General features: G+C 43.9%; 1 protein-coding gene and 1 long non-coding RNA gene across 3 annotated transcripts in view; one reads left to right on the forward strand and one right to left on the reverse strand.

Annotated features, from left to right (window-relative positions):
• Nucleotides 1–19,445, forward strand: part of LOC310787434 — a 755,777-nt gene that overhangs the window by 47,823 nt on the left and 688,509 nt on the right. The window lies entirely within an intron of this gene.
• Nucleotides 9,036–19,445, reverse strand: part of mpp2a (MAGUK p55 scaffold protein 2a) — a gene marked incomplete at both ends in the record, with an annotated part of 19,200 nt that continues 8,790 nt past the window's right edge. For both annotated transcript variants that reach the window (XM_083648550.1, XM_083648549.1), the window contains 8 exons: nucleotides 9,036–9,212; nucleotides 9,416–9,544; nucleotides 9,829–10,031; nucleotides 10,508–10,669; nucleotides 10,864–10,932; nucleotides 13,242–13,344; nucleotides 13,474–13,605; nucleotides 14,124–14,243. In XM_083648550.1, the coding sequence (XP_083504676.1) occupies nucleotides 9,036–9,212; nucleotides 9,416–9,544; nucleotides 9,829–10,031; nucleotides 10,508–10,669; nucleotides 10,864–10,932; nucleotides 13,242–13,344; nucleotides 13,474–13,605; nucleotides 14,124–14,243 (1,095 nt within the window). The remainder of the gene's footprint in view (nucleotides 9,213–9,415; nucleotides 9,545–9,828; nucleotides 10,032–10,507; nucleotides 10,670–10,863; nucleotides 10,933–13,241; nucleotides 13,345–13,473; nucleotides 13,606–14,123; nucleotides 14,244–19,445) is intronic.

A 19,445-nucleotide genomic window follows, 5' to 3' on the forward strand; every position in this document is an offset into this window, starting at 1 on the left:
TGACAGACCGCCCGACAGCGATGATTTGTAGGTCATTGTGTGTGTGGACTTGTGTTTAACTGGAGTTAAACCCTACAGCTGTGACCAATGTGGGAGCAGGTTCAGTGAGTTAGGTGGCCTAAGACAACACCAACCCATTCACACTGGAGTTAAACCCTACAGCTGTGACCAATGTGGGAGGAGCTTCAGTCGGTTAGATGGCCTAACAACACACCAACGCATTCACACTGGAGTTAAACCCTACAGCTGTGACCAATGTGGGAGCAGGTTCAATCGGTTAGATGGCCTAAAATCACACCAACACATTCACACTGGAGCTAAACCCTACATTTGTGACCAATGTGACAGCAGGTTCAGTCATTTAAGTGGCCTAACAACACATAAACACATTCACACTGGAGATAAACCCTACAGCTGTGACCAATGTGGGAGCAGGTTCAGTCAGTTAGGTCAACTAAAATCACACCAACGCATTCACACTGGAGTTAAGCCCTACAGCTGTGACCAATGTGAGAGCAGGTTCAGTGCCTTAGGTGCCCTAACAAGACATAAACGCATCCACACTGGAGTTAAACCCTACAGCTGTGACCAATGTGGGAGCAGGTTCAGACATTCAAGTGGCCTAAAAAAACACCAACACGCTCACACTGGAGTTAAACCCTACAGCTGTGACCAATGTGGGAGCAGGTTCAGTAGGTTAGGTGGCCTTAAAAGACACCAACGCATTCACACTGGAGTTAAACCTTACAGCTGTGTCCGCTGTAAGAAAATGTTCAGACGTTCAGATGCTCTGAAGAAACACTGCTGCATCTAACCTGCTGAAGAGTGCCTCCACTGTCTGCAGCGGAACCAGCTTCTCTCTCTCCAATAGAACTGAACGATAGGCTACTGACCCCCCCAAAAACCCATCTAATTGTGATTATTTGACAAAAAAAGAAAATCTTGGATATCTTTTAGAAGCTTAAAATTGTTTAAAGAAAAATTATTTTATTGCCAGTGTGCAGGATTTACTGAGTTAAATGTTTTGTTCCAAACAAAATACCTTACCATAACTACACAGACGACACCCAACTCTATATAAGTCTTTCCTCAGGTGACTATGCTCCCTTAGACTCACTCTGTCAGTGCATTGACCAAATAAATGACTGGATGTGCCTGAATTTCCTCCAGCTAAACAAAGACAAAAACAAAGGCTTAAAGAAGATGATGAACATGAACCTCAGTCCTCACAGCTTCATCAAAGCCAAACTGGGAAGAGGCATGGCATCTAGCCAGCAGCTCAACTGAACAGATGGAAACAGAAGCTGATGGAGAGGACTGGGGATTATCAGAACCAGCCAGTGCTGACAAGACTTCAGACTCTTCTGAGACTGAAGACCGTGATGATTTGTCAGAAACTAGTGAATCTCAGTCTCACTCAGACTCACAGAAAAACGGTAAAGGACACTTGAACCAACACATGAGATAAACGATTTAAATGCTCAGTCTGTGGTAAACGTTTTAGTCTTAAACACATCTTGAAGGGACACATGGTAGTCCACACAGAAGAGCCATTTAATTGCTCAGTCTGTGGTAAAAGTTTTGGTTGTAAAGAATCCTTGAAGTTACACTTGATAATCCACACAGGAGATAAACAATTTAAATGCTCAGTCTGTGGTAAGACTTTTGGTCATAAACAAGCCCTGAAGAGACACATGATTCTCCACACATTAGAGTTCACTTAATATTGGCCTGGGCAATACTTCAATATTATCATTGTCTTTCAATGGAAACATATTGTGAGACCATATTGATCTAGTGATTTTCATAACAATTATGTTCTAAATCAGGGGTTCCCAAACTTAAGGATGCTGCGGCCCACTTTGAAATCTGAAAATCTTCCCACCCAACCCTTTAATCACAACTCTGATCAACACACGAGACTAAGATTATGTACAGTATTTCCCTATATGTTTTTTTTATATTGTTTTTATTTCATTAACAGAGCATGTGAACTTGGGCATAAGGGAAATTAATAATCCATCCATATACAAAAACATTTCAGCAAAAGGGGACTATACTGTGGTGGTACTGTTTTGTTAGTAAAGTGTACAATGGTGTTTTTTTTTTTGCGGGGCGGGGGGGGCTTAGTAATCAAGTTAAAGGGATAGTTCGGTTTGTTTGAAGTTGGGTCCTATCAGCTAGTCACATACACTAACGTAATTAGGTACAGTGTTCTGGACGCTGAGCGCAGTGTCTAACGAGATCCGGCACCCAGAGGAGCAGCCTCGCGCAGCCTCACCAGCTTTTTCTCTCTCAGTACTGGGGGTCAACAACTAAAACTATAACTGTAATTTAGCCACCTAAAACAACGCCCACCTAAACAAATCGATATCCGTGTACATGCACGCTCTATTATTATTTTGACAATTTTCAGCGCTTTACTTTTCCGCAAAACAGCAGTTTCATTCGGCACTGCTTTTTCTCCAAACCGTACAACTACCGTGTTCCTCCGCTAAAAGCCAGGTCAGAGCCGCAGCACTGGATTACTCCGCAGTTATTTGGGGGTAGGCTATTTTATTTCTCCCGGTTTGAAGACACAACAAATAGAATACACGGACGAAAATATGAGTGATTTTGATAGCGAGGATGATATGCCATTCACCTTGGTGACAAGAGGATACAATTATGAACCAGAGAGAATACAGAAGAGGAACTTTTGCAGAGAGTGAACAGGCAGAGAGATGCGCCTGCTGTCTAAATGCCTGGGTGCCCTGGCTGCAAACCTTATTCACCATTCCCAGGATAAATTGTGGAAAACGACCCAGACCAGAGAGGCCAGGTGACTTGTTGTCTCTAAAGTAAGTCAGTGTTTTATCTCTCTTCTTCCTGTTTTGTAAACCGCGGCTCTGTGCTCTGTGCTGGCTTTAGCGGAGGAATATGGTGGTTGTAGGCTGGGAGAAAAAGCAGTGCCGAATGAAACTGCTGTTTTGCGGAAAAGTAAAGCGCTGAAAATTGTCAAAATAGAGCGTGCATGTACACAGATATCGATTTGTTTAGGTGGGCGTTGTTTTAGGTGTTTTAGGTGGCTAAATTACGTTTTAGTTGTTGACCCCCAGTACTGAGAGAGAAAAAGCTGGTGAGGCTGCGCGAGGCTGCTCCTCTGGGTGCCGGATCTCGTTAGACACTGCGCTCAGCGTCCAGAACACTGTACCTAATTACGTTAGTGTATGTGACTAGCTGATAGGACCCAACTTCAAACAAACCGAACTATCCCTTTAATACTGTGTCAAGTGTACTTTCAGGCGGGTGTTGTTATCAACAATTTAAGGGATTTCACCATGATTTTAATTTGTTCGATGCTGGACCTAAATCTGTTTTTCCCCCTATACCTCACTGTTCTATTCTTCAAATGGTGCTGTAACCTCTGTAAGCTGTTGGACATACTGAGGAGTGCTAGGCCAGTGTTTTTACAAATACAAATCTGAAAAGTGTTGAGTGCATATGTTCACCCTCCTTTGCTGTGAAACCCCTAATTAAAATCCAGTGCAACCATTTGCCTTAAGAAGTCACATAATTAGTCACATAATTAGTAGTCTGTCTGTCTATATATACAGTACTGTATATATACTGTATTTATACATATACTGTGTATATATATATACACATACTGTATACAGTGTGTGTGTGTATATATATATATATATATATACGGTATATATATATAAGCGGGGGGCGTAAATTACAGTCTACACCAATCACAGATTATTTCCATCTGTTTGCAAATCAATACTTTATTCAGTACAGACAGGAGCATAGGTCATTTCTGATTCTACAACCTAGCGTTCCTACAACAAAATGAAATGGTTAGGGGTTAGGGTCAATTCACTGTCACTTTTAGAACATGAGCTGGTTGAGACTTGGTGGGGGGGGGGGGTTGTCATAGTGCAAAGTTGTACCCCGTTCATATAGCTGCCAAGCTGCAATGAAACACTGTAGGAACTTAGAACTTGAACTCAAACTGCTGAAAACCTGATCCCATGAAGAAAGGCTCTGTTTAACTGGCAAGGAAGTTATCGTGTTCTTCAGAAATAAACAAGAACATTAAACAATCTCAAACAACTTTCCCATCGATCAATAGGAGGAAAGTCACACAGCAAAACTGTTTCACTGTAGTCAAAAAAAAAACTTCCATTAATACAAATGAATGAAGCAATTGTATCCAACATGTATACACAGTGTATATATACAATCCATAAGTTCAGTGACTTGACCCCGCCCCAGGTAGGCTACATAATCTATGTCTTCATAACAAATAAGTTACAATGCCATATTCAACAAGCAAATAGTGTCCAGTAGTAACTTTGCACCATGCACAAGTCCGTTTTTATTGAAACGGAGGATTTTTTCTTTTGCCTCATTAGATCAAGATATAACGACTAACATGGTTTTATTGCAATCATGTAATTTCAGAGAAGAAAAGACACAGAGGGGTTTTGGAATGTCGGAAAGAGAGCAACACGTGTGGTGGGTTGTAACCCCAAACCCTCAAAATGATACAGAACTAAAAATAGCTGCCAGAGAATTATCTGTTATTTTGAAACAATTTTTAAAGAGTACATCTTTAAAATGTAATTTTTATAAAGATATAAGTGACCACGGGTTGTGATCAGATGAGTTTGGTTGCTTGGCAGGATACATTTGGCACAAACATTTCTCATGTTATCACTGAAGTTAATTGTGCACTCACAAGTATACTCACAAGTATAGCTGCCTCACAAGTATACTCACAAGCATAGCTGCCTCACAAGTATACTCACAAGTATAGCTGCCTCACAAGTATACTCAGAAGTATAGCTGCCTCACAAGTATACTCACAAGTATAGCTGCCTCACAAGTATACTCACAAGTATAGCTGCCTCACAAGTATACTCACAAGTATAGCTGCCTCACAAGTATACTCACAAGTATAGCTGCCTCACAAGTATACTCACAAGTATAGCTGCCTCACAAGTATACTCACAAGTATAGCTGCCTCACAATTATACTCACAAGTATAGCTGCCTCACAAGTATACTCACAAGTATAGCTGCCTCACAAGTATACTCACAAGCATAGCTGCCTCACAAGTATACTCACAAGTATAGCTGCCTCACAAGTATACTCACAAGTATAGCTGCCTCACAAGTATAGCTGCCTCACAAGTATACTCACAAGTATAGCTGCCTCACAAGTATACTCACAAGTATAGCTGCCTCACAAGTATACTCACAAGTATAGCTGCCTCACAATTATACTCACAAGTATAGCTGCCACAACATCTGAGCTGGAAGTATAGAGTACATATTTCAATACAAAACAAGCTGCTGAAAGAGCTTTCTACATTTGGCACCATGGACAATGACTAGCCTACGTTTACACACACACACTATTTCCCGAAAATGACAATATTCTGAATTCGATATGAGTCGTGTAAACAGCATATTCCGGTTGGATATTCAGAAATGTTCAAAACTTAGCATTTTCTGATTAAGACATGGGCTATGCCGATATTTGGGTTTTAGGAGCATTCTTTGGATATAATAATAATAATAATAGTAATAATAATAATCTTATTATAATTTGAGAAGTGGCCATAGCTACATCATGGGAACATTTGACATTACAATTGGAGTATGCACAGCTGCATGTCAACGTGAATATTAGTGGAATATGACTTTTCGTTAGCCATGTAAACAGCTTAATCGGAATATTATCTTTTTCAGAGTGAGCACAAAACATTGAATATTGTGTGCATGTAAATATAGTCACTGAAGAGTCACACATAAATATACTGGGTGAGTTTCTCATAGTTTTAGCATATCCGTGTCTACTATTATTGATGTGTATCTACATGCTATCTACAAACTGTTTTTCAACTGAGTTAATAAATATGACAAATCGTTTTTTGTTTTGTTTTTGAATGATAAATACTACTAAAAAATAAAGAGCACAAAAGTCAGGAATGATACAGTATCTCAAATGGAATGATCGTTACAAAATAGAATGTTGTAATAAAATAGAACTTCTGCAGAAATTGGCCTGTACAACCTTTTGTGGGGTGTGTGTGTCTATGATTGATTGATTGATTGATTTCTTTATGTGTTTGCCTGTGTGCATATACAGTAGAGGGTTTTCAAACGATGTAATAGAGAGGCAAAGTAACCGCCTACTTCCTGCTTCAGCACTGCACCAGAGATTTTCATCTGCCATTGATTTTGCCATGGACATTTCAAATGTCCAAATAGTTTAACAAATAGTAAAACAAATAGTTTTACTTCGTCAAACCAAACGGTTCAGCTATATTTGGAATCGGGAGAGACCATAGAACATTTCACTCTGACCAAAACTGGAAAAAAAACACAGACAAAATATTTTCTTTAAATCCTCAATTTGTTTTACGTTTTGGTCCGAGTGAAATGTTATGTGGTCTCTCCTGTTTCTAAATATATCTGAACCGTTTGGTTTGACGAAGTAAAACTATTTTTATAAGCATTTTATGAAAAGACTATGGGAAAATAAATGGCGGATGAAAACCTCTGGTACAGTGCTGAAGGAGGAAGTGACGTTCCACTTTGGCTCTCTATACACCCTGTGTGGCAGCCATGTTGGAGGTCCTCAGCTCTTGAGTAGCTGAATTTGTTTATAAATGCAAAATTTGGCATTTCAACTGAATTCAATCCTGTGCTGTTTTTGCCTGACGACTGATCAATTCACCACTGATAAATCTGGTTGATTTTGTGCTTAGATTATGTCAGCTTGTTAGCTCGCTAACCATAGCATCTAGTCAGCTAACCATCAATCTGGGAACCCATCGGTAAAAAAATAAAATAAAATGTATATTTTTTTCTCTAACCTCTGGGGGCAGGCTCGTTTCATGTCTGTGTAAACGGAACTCAAGCCGCTCTGTCGGCAGCAGAAGAAAATCCCTTTCCACTCCCTGCAAGCTCTGCCATTGGCTCCAACTGACCGGCTCTGTCCATTAATGGATTTATTTTCCGCTCGCTGTGTGTCGCTCTCAAATCCCTCTCAAATGAAACAACAATAACAAATCTAGCTCGTTGCTAGTAGCAAGTAGCAACTTGCTACACACTGAAAATTCTAAGTTTTGACTGTACTTTTGACTTGTTCATATCAGAGAAAACCAGTTCTCCAGTTGTGCTGGCAACCCCCCTGTGTGTTAAATGGACACATTTCATCTGTGTTTCAACTGGGCGAGATGATGATGGCAGGGAGAACTGTCCCTTTAAGATGCTGATGATCATCACTGATATGGCACAGATGCTTCACAGACATACTGAAGTTTGTCAAATCCATGTACAAAGAGGTACACACACACACACACACGCGCGTGTGCGCGCGCGCACACACACACGCACACACACACACACACACACACACACACACACACACACACACACACACACACACAGTCCTTGATGTGTCACAGTAAGATGGGATGTCCTGACATTCAGCACTGCTTTCTTCTTACAGCTCTCCCTTCTTTTCCTACCCCTCCTTTCCTCTCCTCCTCCTCCTTTCTTCTCCTCCTCTTTTCCTCTCCTCTCCTCTCCTACCCCTCCTTTCCTCTCCTCTCCTCCTTTCCTCTCCTCCTCCTCATTTCCTCTCCTCCTCTTCTTTTCCTCTCCTCTCCTCCTTTCCTCTCCTCCTCCTCTTTTCCTCTCCTCTCCTCCTTTCCTCTCTTCTCCTCCTTTCCTCTCTTCTCCTCCTTTCCTCTCCTCTCCTCCTTTCCTCTCCTCCTCCTCATTTCCTCTCCTCCTCTTCTTTTCCTCTCCTCTCCTCTCCTCCTTTCCTCTCCTCCTCCTCATTTCCTCTCCTCCTCCTCTTTTCCTCTCCTCTCCTCTCCTCTCCTCCTTTCCTCTCCTCCTCCTCATTTCCTCTCCTCCTCCTCTTTTCCTCTCCTCTCCTCCTTTCCTCTCTTCTCCTCCTTTCCTCTCCTCTCCTCCTTTCCTCTCTTCTCCTCCTTTCCTCTCCTCTCCTCTCCTCTCCTCTCCTCTCCTCTCTCCTCTCATCCTTTTCTCTCCTCCTCCCCCTCCTCCTCCTCTCCTCTCTCCAGTGGGAAACACACTCCTGTATGAATAATGGATAACTGTGAACACTAGAATGGCCATTTGGACCTTTTTGAAATGTATTATGTGCAATAACTTTTTGAATTAAAAAAATACCTGACCATTCCTAAGTGTCTGTATTTTAAATTAAATACGTTTTTATGTAAATTACACAAAAGGCAAATAAAATCTTTAGCTATTTTGGCCGTAAGCAGTCATATTGACTGCACAGAATTTTCCCTTTTCACATGTTGGTGTTTTTATTTATTTATTTATTTATTACTTCTTAAGACATTGTAACACTATGCATGCATTAATCTCTCATTTGGGTATTTATCATGAGAGATTATAGAGTTTGGAATCTAGCAGTCAAAATGACTGCTTATGGCCTTTCTAGTATGTAATGCTGGCCCTTCTAAAGGTCTTTGCACACACAGTCCGATTGTTTTCGTATGCGTGTTTTTTAATCCGTCGGACGGGTCCCAGCTCGCAAAAATCTATTGACTGATGCGAAAAACGCAGAAAATCGAACCTCGTCCGAAAACTTAAATGACGGACGTAATTGTCGGACTCGGTGTGTCAACGATGATTGACACAAATTAGGTCGTATTCTTTTTTTTTCTCCGTGCGTCAATTTCGGACGAAAATACGGACTTGGTGTGCAAAAGCTTTAAGAATCACACCTCATTTTCAATTACAAGCACATGCAATAAAATATATCCTCATAGTGACAATTACTTCATCAGACAAACTATTTCCTGATGTTGGAGCAACTGTTGCGGTGGCAGTGTTGTCTTCAGGTCTTTCTTTGAAACAGGAAACTGATGTGTGTGTGTGTGTGTGTGTGTGTGTGTGTGAGGGTGTGTGTAAATGTCTGTATACAGAAACCCACTATTTATACAGCAGTATCTTCCTTCCTTCTCTTCTCTCCTTTCCTCACACCCTTCCCTAAAACACCCAGGTGACAGGCACCCACTGGGGGTTCTTGGAAACCGTCTCCAGGGCAGCCTTGATGGTGCGGTAGGTCTCGTCCAGGTTGTCGTTGACGATGGTGAGGTCAAAGTAGTGACCGTACGCCGCCTGGATACGAGCGCTCTCATCGCACGTCCTCTGCAACTCCCCATCCTGATGGAGAGAGAGACAGGCAGACACAGAGAGAGAGAGAGAGAGAGAGAGAGGGGGGGGGGGGGGTGTTCGGCTATTTGGTTGTAAGTTTTACACTTGCTGGTGTGTGTGTGTGTGTGTGTGTGTGTGTGTGTGTGTGTGTGTGCGTGCGCGCGTGCGTGTGTGCGTGCGTGCGTGTGTGTGCGGGCGCATGTGTGTCTTACCGTCACAGTGTCTGTCACCACCTCTGCCTCCACAGCTGACTCATACATGGCCTTGAGCACCTCAAAGTCTGGAGCCTGGAGGAACACCACGTAGGGCAGGAACTCTGAGGTCCTCAGCACCTTCAGAGACTGGAATGACGCATGCACGCATGCGCGCATACGCACACGCACGCACGCACACACACGCACACACACACACACACACACACACACACACACACACACACACACACACACACACACACACACACACACACACACACGTACGTCTTAAAAAGTCATTTTGCACATTTTGAACTGAATCTCTCAGCCTTCTGTATGATTTAGCAAAATGCAAGAACATGGGTGTGATGTGCAGGGAGAGGAAGGCTATGTAGCAGGATATGCGTGTGTGTGTGTGTGTGTGTGTGTACCTGAGGGTTGGCGTCCAGTATGCAGATGCGTCCGGCCTCCACCACCTGGTGTATGGAGTGGATGCTGGTTCCGTACAGGTTGCCGTCGTACTCTCCGTGCTCCAGGTAGCGCCCGTTCTTTAAGTCGGCATCCATCTTGCTGCGACTGGTGAAGGCAAACATCCGACTGTCAGGCTCCCCCGGTTTGGGCTTTCTGGACGTGTCTGGAGGAGGTGCACACACACGCACGCACGCACGCACGCACGCACGCACACACACACACACACACACACACACACACACACACACACACACACACACACACACACACACACACACAACACACACACACACACACACACACACACACACACACACACACACACACACACACAACCAATGTTATTTGAGAGAAGGGAATGAGGAAGCCTGTTTCAGAAGTAATAATGAAAAAGTCTTTATTGTGGCCTGGCTAGCAAAGTTAAAACAAGGACCTACTCGTTTAACCCATTGATACCTGATGCAGCATTTGTGTGTGTATCCCTTTAAGACCGCGAACCGCGTCATGCGGTTCGCGGTCTTAAAGGGATACACACACAAATGCTGCATCGGGTATCAATGGGTTAAGCTCCGCATAGCCTTCATCAGGGTGAAGGCTCTGCGGAGCTGAAAGGCATCATAATAAATAGGTATTCCATACATGGGATGGTGGTGCCAAAGTGTTGCGGATCCCCCAGCAGAAGCTTGTTCTTCAGTCTCCGCCTCCCCACGCCCGGGGCGCCAATCAGAACCAGAGTCTTCCTCTTGAAAGGCGGGACTTTGGCCACCTCCTCGTAGATCAACAACTCGTGTCTGTCAAAGTCTGAGAGGGAGGAAGGAAGGAGAGAAGGAGAGAAAGAAGAAACAAGAGAAGATTCAGAAAACAAAGAAAGAGAAAAGTAAAAGATATGTGTTCATATTTCACTAGGAGAAATATGAACTACTACTACTAGATATATTATTAAACAATAGAAATAATAGTCTACTAGGAAAATTAGCTATGATACAAATAGTTACCTGCATTTTTGGTGGTCAGATACATCATTTTCTTCTTCTTCTTCCCTCCAACACCAGTACACAAGTTTCCTGAAACAGACACACAGATATCAACAATCATTTGAGCAGAAAAGTTGAACATGTATTTAAGCAATGTAACTGAGAGAGAGAGCTTTCAGTGACCGTGGCGTTTCCCCACCAGATGGCAGTATAAGACTGAGGACTGAAGATGGGAATGGTGGCAGCAGTAGCGAGGGAAGTCAATACTTGACATTTTAAAATCAACTCTTTAATTATTTGGGTGTCCAGGTAGTGCAGCGGTAGGTAGATTCCCTGCCTACAAACACAGGTGTTGTAGGTTCGAGCCCACGTGTTACCTAGGGCTTGGTCTGGCGTCCCTACAGGCACAATACAAGCCAGATTAAGGGTATGTCACCTGGTCACTGCACTAGTGCCTCGTCTGGTCGGTCGAGGCGCCTTTTCGTGGGCGAGGGGAACTGGGGGGAATAGCCTGATCCTCCCATGCACTACGTCCTGCTGGTGCACCCCCTCGCTGTCAGGTGAAAAGAAGCGGCTGGCGACTGCACATGTATCTGAGGAAACGTGCTAGTCTACAACTCTCCCCAGATCGGCAGAGGGGGTGGAGCAATGACTAATCCAAAATAACTGACCCTGAATCAGTTACTGTCTCTAAGGGCTTCACATGTCTCATTCTCACTGTTCCTCATTCATTATTATACCATGGTCTGGGTGAATACTCGATTCTGATTGGCTGCAAGGTGTCCATTAATTTGTGATAATGTACACCTAGCTGTTCACCGTTCATATCAATGCGCCAGGATCACGACAGAGCCGTTTGAGCTCTGTACCACCGTTAACGCTTAATATGGCACTTTTATAAGTTTAGGAAAAAAAATTAGTCGGTCAAAGTAACTATTTAGATTACCCCTGAGTGCTCAGTTTATTAAAATAACGGCTATTTAGAAATCTGATTTTCGTTCTGGTCAGCTGACAGAAGCCGGGCTCTCAGCTGTCAACTGTCAAACCCTCTGTTTACAACTTGCAGTGAGCAGCAGCCAGGCGCTCTGGGAGAGCGCGCGCTGCCTCTATCACTGATACAAATCAAGTCAAAGAGGAAAAAGACGAGATCAACAAAAAGAAAACAACGAAATGGGGAGTTAACAGCAACACACTGAGAGACGTCCTTGTACAAAACATACCTGGACACCAACATACTGAAAGCAGATAGTTTTCAGTCTACTCCTGCCTCGCGCCATTTACGTCTTATAAGACCCGCAGACATTAACGTAATTCCCTGGAATGCGAGTTTAAACGACCCAGTTACATGGCGTTGCATTCTTATACATTGACGTTTTATTTTGTATGTTGTTACATACAATTGGCCAAATTATTAGTTAGCTTGACTCTAGAATTGTGCTAGGTGCAGCAGGCACTAAGGCCATTTTATCCAATGATAGCCTAATCTTGAGCAGCCGAGGGGACTATTTTGTCTCACCGGTTCTCAACTCATATTCAAGGTTATGAAAACTATATTTTGATTGCAAAATGCTTGGAAATATAAATGAATGGTCTTGTTTTGTTTCTTTGGCAAGTGACCATGGTATAAGCGGGTTAATGCACTTCGAGGTGTCCATGATCAGAAATGAATGGACTTCGCGGAAGCAACCGTCCTCGGCCCACCTCCACGTCGTCCATTCATTTCTGATAATGGACACCTCGTCGTGCATTAACCCTTCCATGTTCTCTGATTCTCTTTTTATCCTCTCATCTAACTGTTTCCTCAACATGTCTTTCACTCTCACAGTTCTCTCTCTCTCTCTCTCTCTCACAGTTCTGTTTCTCTCTCTCTCACAGTTCTCTCTCTCTCTCTCTCTCTCTCTATCACAGTTCTCTCTCTCTCTCTCTCTCTCTCTCTCTCACAGTTCTCTCTCTCTCTCTCTCTCACAGTTCTCTGTTTCTCTCTCTCTCACAGTTCTCTCTCTCTCTCTCTCTCTCTCTCTCTCTCTCTATCACAGTTCTCTCTCTCTCTCTCTCTCTCTATCACAGTTCTCTCTCTCTCTCTCTCTCTCTCTCTCTCTCACAGTTCTCTCTCTCTCTCTCTCTCTCTCTATCACAGTTCTCTCTCTCTCTCTCTCTCTCACAGTTCTCTCTCTCTCTCTCTCTCTATCACAGTTCTGTCTCTCTCTCTCTCTCTCTCTCTCTCTCTCACAGTTCTCTCTCTCTCTCTCTCACACAGCTCTCTCTCTCTCTCTCTCTCTCTCTCTCACACAGTTCTCTCTCTCTCTCTCTCACACACAGCTCTCTCTCTCTCTCTCTCTCTCTCACACAGTTCTCTCTCTCTCTCTCACACACACAGTTCTGTCCCCCTCTCTCTCTACCTGCAGGTGCCAGCTCCACGTCCCTCTTGACAAAAGCCTTCCTCTTCTCTTCCAGCAGCTGGCTGGGGATCAGCCCCGCACTGCCACCCTCCACGTGATGAGCCTGGACAACACACAACAACAACAACAATGAGAGAGAGAGAGCCTGGTGTCACGAGGTTAATTGAAATAATCATGGTGAAGTAGGAATACCAGGACCTGCCACCAGGTCCACTCATCACTCTTTCCTCACCTGCCACCAGTTGAGGTCATCCTGGTTGACTATCTGCAGGATGTCTCCTGTCTCGAACCTTAACCCCGCCTCCTTACAGGGAATCAGGTTGTCATTGGCCGGGTCGTAGTCATAGTGACACTTAAAGAACACCTGGAGATAGAGGGACAGACGTTATAGAGAGCGGGTCTTTCTTATTATGCCTTCTTTTGACATAGTATGCCTTCATCAATAGTGTCATAAAGACACGCGCTCAGACAAACACTTACAGCTACTTCTACTACCAAAGAGTATTGAAGGCAAGAGGCAACACTCGGCTATTTGTTTGAAACCAGCGTTGCCGCCATTTTGGCCAAAAAGGAAGAAGAGAAAAACACCTCCTTTCCCCAATGAGACATCAGAATGTTCATCAGAACCATGACAGCCAATCAGAGGTAGTCTCCTCCTGGCCAACGCGCGCACGTGCATGTGTGCGTGCGGGCGTGCATGTGTGTGTGCGTGCGTGCGTGCGTGTGTGTGTGTGTGTGTGTGTGTGTGTGTGCATGTGTGCGTGCGGGCGTGTATGTGTGTGTGTGTGTGTGTGTGTGTGTGTGTGTGTGTGTGTGTGCGTGCGTGCGTGCGTGCGTGTGTGTGTGTGCGTGCATGTGTGTGTGTGCGCGTGCGTGTGTAACCTGTCTGGGTGGTATGGCTTCATGGTAGCTGGGCAGTATCTTCAGCACCACACTGCCGCTGGCCGCATGCAGCTCCTCCTGCAGCACCCTGGAGTCCTGACCCACCTCACGGCCATTCACCTGCCAACACAGAGGGACACACACAGAGGGACACACACAGAGGGACACACAGAGGGACACACACAGACACACAGAGGGACACACAGATGGACACACACAGACACACAGAGTGACACACACAGATGGAGACACAGAGACACACACACAGAGGGACACACAGATGGACACACACAGACACACAGAGGGACACACAGAGGGACACACACAGATGGAGACACAGAGGGACACACAGATGGACACACAGAGGGACACACACAGACACACAGAGGGACACACACAGAGAGACACACACAGAGGGACACACAGAGGGACACAGAGAGACACACACAGAGGGACACACACAGACACACAGAGGGACACACACAGAAGACACGATTTTCAGAAAACATTTCAAAAGTAATCCAATATCCAATACAGTAGAAGATCCAATATCAAAATATAAGAGATATGATGTGTAGTTTTTGAGATATTTGTTTGACACTCTTGTTTGACTGTCAACTGTAGGCTAAAAGTTTGACCTACCTAGCAACAGCATCTATGGGGGGCGGGACTTAGGATAGTCAATTAGGCTACGTAACGATTAGGCTACTTGGCTATCTGCCCCTACTGTTTTGGAACAAGGACTCGTCACCCTCTAGTGCTCCTAATCTGCATTGATGTCCTATTGGCCACTGATAGAGGTCAATGAAGACGATTGATTACTTGTTGATAAGTAAGGGATGATGTGTGTACCTCACCTCTTTGATGTGTGTACCTCACCTCTTTGATGTGTGTACCTCACCTCTTTAATGTGTATACCTCACCTCTTTGATGTGTGTACCTCACCTCTTTGATGTGTGTACCTCACCTCTTTAATGATGTGTGTACCTCACCTCTTTAATGTGTATACCTCACCTCTTTGATGTGTGTGCCTCACCTCTTTGATGTGTGTACCTCACCTCTTTAATGATGTGTGTACCTCACCTCTTTGATGTGTATACCTCACCTCTTTAATGTGTATACCTCACCTCTTTGATGTGTGTACCTCACCTCTTTGATGTGTGTACCTCACCTCTTTGATGTGTGTACCTCACCTCTTTAATGTGTATACCTCACCTCTTTGATGTGTGTACCTCACCTCTTTGATGTGTGTACCTCACCTCTTTGATGTGTGTACCTCACCTCTTTGATGTGTGTGCCTCACCTCTTTGATGTGTGTACCTCACCTCTTTAATGATGTGTGTACCTCACCTCTTTGATGTGTGTACCTCACCTCTTTAATGTGTATACCTCACCTCTTTGATGTGTGTACCTCACCTCTTTGATGTGTGTACCTCACCTCTTTAATGTGTATACCTCACCTCTTTGATGTGTGTACCTCACCTCTTTGATGATGTGTGTACCTCACCTCTTTAATGTGTATACCTCACCTCTTTGATGTGTGTACCTCACCTCTTTGATGATGTGTGTACCTCACCTCTTTAATGTGTATACCTCACCTCTTTAATGTGTATACCTCACCTCTTTGATGTGTGTACCTCACCTCTTTGATGTGTATACCTCACCTCTTTGATGTGTGTACCTCACCTCTTTGATGATGTGTGTACCTCACCTCTTTAATGTGTATACCTCACCTCTTTGATGTGTGTACCTCACCTCTTTAATGTGTATACCTCACCTCTTTGATGTGTGTACCTCACCTCTTTGATGATGTGTGTACCTCACCTCTTTAATGTGTATACCTCACCTCTTTGATGTGTGTACCTCACCTCTTTGATGATGTGTGTACCTCACCTCTTTAATGTGTATACCTCACCTCTTTAATGTGTATACCTCACCTCTTTGATGTGTGTACCTCCCCTCTTTGATGTGTGTACCTCACCTCTTTAATGTGTATACCTCACCTCTTTGATGTGTGTACCTCACCTCTTTGATGTGTGTGCCTCACCTCTTTGATGGTGTGTGTACCTCACCTCTTTAATGTGTGTGCCTCACCTCTTTGATGGTGTGTGTACCTCACCTCTTTGATGTGTGTACCTCACCTCTTTGATGTGTGTACCTCACCTCTTTGATGTGTATACCTCACCTCTTTGATGTGTGTACCTCACCTCTTTGATGTGTATACCTCACCTCTTTGATGTGTGTACCTCACCTCTTTGATGGTGTGTGTACCTCACCTCTTTGATGTGTGTACCTCACCTCTTTGATGTGTGTACCTCACCTCTTTGATGTGTATACCTCACCTCTTTGATGTGTGTACCTCACCTCTTTGATGGTGTGTGTACCTCACCTCTTTGATGATGTGTGTACCTCACCTCTTTGATGTGTGTACCTCACCTCTTTGATGGTGTGTGTACCTCACCTCTTTAATGTGTATACCTCACCTCTTTGATGTGTGTACCTCACCTCTTTGATGGTGTGTGTACCTCACCTCTTTAATGTGTATACCTCACCTCTTTGATGTGTGTACCTCACCTCTTTGATGATGTGTGTACCTCACCTCTTTAATGTGTATACCTCACCTCTTTGATGTGTGTACCTCACCTCTTTGATGATGTGTGTACCTCACCTCTTTAATGTGTATACCTCACCTCTTTGATGTGTATACCTCACCTCTTTGATGGTGTGTGTACCTCACCTCTTTAATGTGTATACCTCACCTCTTTGATGTGTATACCTCACCTCTTTGATGTGTGTGTACCTCACCTCTTTAATGTGTATACCTCACCTCTTTGATGTGTGTACCTCACCTCTTTGATGTGTATACCTCACCTCTTTGATGTGTATACCTCACCTCTTTGATGTGTATACCTCACCTCTTTGATGTGTGTGTACCTCACCTCTTTAATGTGTGTACCTCACCTCTTTAATGTGTATACCTCACCTCTTTGATGTGTGTACCTCACCTCTTTGATGTGTGTGTACCTCACCTCTTTAATGTGTATACCTCACCTCTTTGATGTGTGTGCCTCACCTCTTTGATGGTGTGTGTACCTCACCTCTTTAATGTGTATACCTCACCTCTTTGATGTGTATACCTCACCTCTTTGATGTGTGTGTACCTCACCTCTTTAATGTGTGTACCTCACCTCTTTAATGTGTATACCTCACCTCTTTGATGTGTATACCTCACCTCTTTGATGTGTGTGTACCTCACCTCTTTAATGTGTATACCTCACCTCTTTGATGTGTGTGCCTCACCTCTTTGATGGTGTGTGTACCTCACCTCTTTAATGTGTATACCTCACCTCTTTGATGTGTATACCTCACCTCTTTGATGTGTGTGTACCTCACCTCTTTAATGTGTGTACCTCACCTCTTTAATGTGTATACCTCACCTCTTTGATGTGTATACCTCACCTCTTTGATGTGTGTGTACCTCACCTCTTTAATGTGTATACCTCACCTCTTTGATGTGTGTGCCTCACCTCTTTGATGGTGTGTGTACCTCACCTCTTTGATGTGTGTGCCTCACCTCTTTGATGGTGTGTGTACCTCACCTCTTTAATGTGTATACCTCACCTCTTTGATGTGTATACCTCACCTCTTTGATGTGTGTGTACCTCACCTTTTGATGTGTGTGCCTCACCTCTTTGATGTGTATACCTCACCTCTTTGATGTGTATACCTCACCTCTTTAATGTGTATACCTCACCTCTTTGATGTGTGTGTACCTCACCTCTTTGATGTGTGCGCCTCACCTCTTTAATGTGTGTACCTCACCTCTTTAATGTGTGTGCCTCACCTCTTTGATGGTGTGTGTACCTCACCTCTTTAATGTGTGTGCCTCACCTCTTTAATGTGTGTGCCTCACCTCTTTAATGTGTGTGCCTCACCTCTTTAATGTGTGTACCTCACCTCTTTAATGTGTGTGCCTCACCTCTTTGATGGTGTGTGTACCTCACCTCTTTAATGTGTATACCTCACCTCTTTAATGTGTGTGCCTCACCTCTTTAATGTGTGTGCCTCACCTCTTTAATGTGTGTACCTCACCTCTTTAATGTGTGTGCCTCACCTCTTTAATGTGTGTGCCTCACCTCTTTAATGTGTGTGCCTCACCTCTTTAATGTGTGTGCCTCACCTCTTTAATGTGTGTGCCTCACCTCTTTAATGTGTGTGCCTCACCTCTTTGATGTGTGTACCTCACCTCTTTAATGTGTGTACCTCACCTCTTTAATGTGTGTGCCTCACCTCTTTAATGTGTGTGCCTCACCTCTTTAATGTGTGTGCCTCACCTCTTTAATGATGTGTGTACCTCACCTCTTTAATGTGTGTGCCTCACCTCTTTAATGTGTGTGCCTCACCTCTTTAATGTGTGTGCCTCACCTCTTTAATGATGTGTGTACCTCACCTCTTTAATGTGTGTGCCTCACCTCTTTAATGATGTGTGTACCTCACCTCTTTAATGTGTGTGCCTCACCTCTTTAATGTGTGTGCCTCACCTCTTTAATGTGTGTGCCTCACCTTTTTAATGATGTGTGTGCCTCACCTCTTTAATGTGTGTGCCTCACCTCTTTAATGTGTGTGCCTCACCTCTTTGATGATGTGTGTACCTCACCTCTTTGATGTGTGTACCTCACCTCTTTGATGGTGTGTGTACCTCACCTCTTTGATGTGTGTGTACCTCACCTCTTTAATGTGTGTGCCTCACCTCTTTGATGTGTGTACCTCACCTCTTTGATGATGTGTGTACCTCACCTCTTTGATGTGTGTACCTCACCTCTTTGATGGTGTGTGTACCTCACCTCTTTGATGTGTGTGTACCTCACCTCTTTAATGTGTGTGCCTCACCTCTTTGATGTGTGTACCTCACCTCTTTGATGGTGTGTGTACCTCACCTCTTTAATGTGTGTGCCTCACCTCTTTGATGTGTGTACCTCACCTCTTTAATGTGTATACCTCACCTCTTTGATGTGTGTACCTCACCTCTTTAATGTGTGTGCCTCACCTCTTTGATGGTGTGTGTACCTCACCTCTTTGATGTGTGTACCTCACCTCTTTAATGTGTGTACCTCACCTCTTTGATGATGTGTGTACCTCACCTCTTTGATGTGTGTACCTCACCTCTTTGATGGTGTGTGTGTACCTCACCTCTTTGATGTGTGTACCTCACCTCTTTGATGATGTGTGTACCTCACCTCTTTGATGTGTGTACCTCACCTCTTTGATGTGTGTGCCTCACCTCTTTGATGTGTGTGTGTACCTCACCTCTTTGATGTGTGT

Source organism: Poromitra crassiceps (assembly GCF_964638095.1).
Source record: "Poromitra crassiceps genome assembly, chromosome: 13".
Taxonomy (NCBI): domain Eukaryota; kingdom Metazoa; phylum Chordata; class Actinopteri; order Beryciformes; family Melamphaidae; genus Poromitra; species Poromitra crassiceps.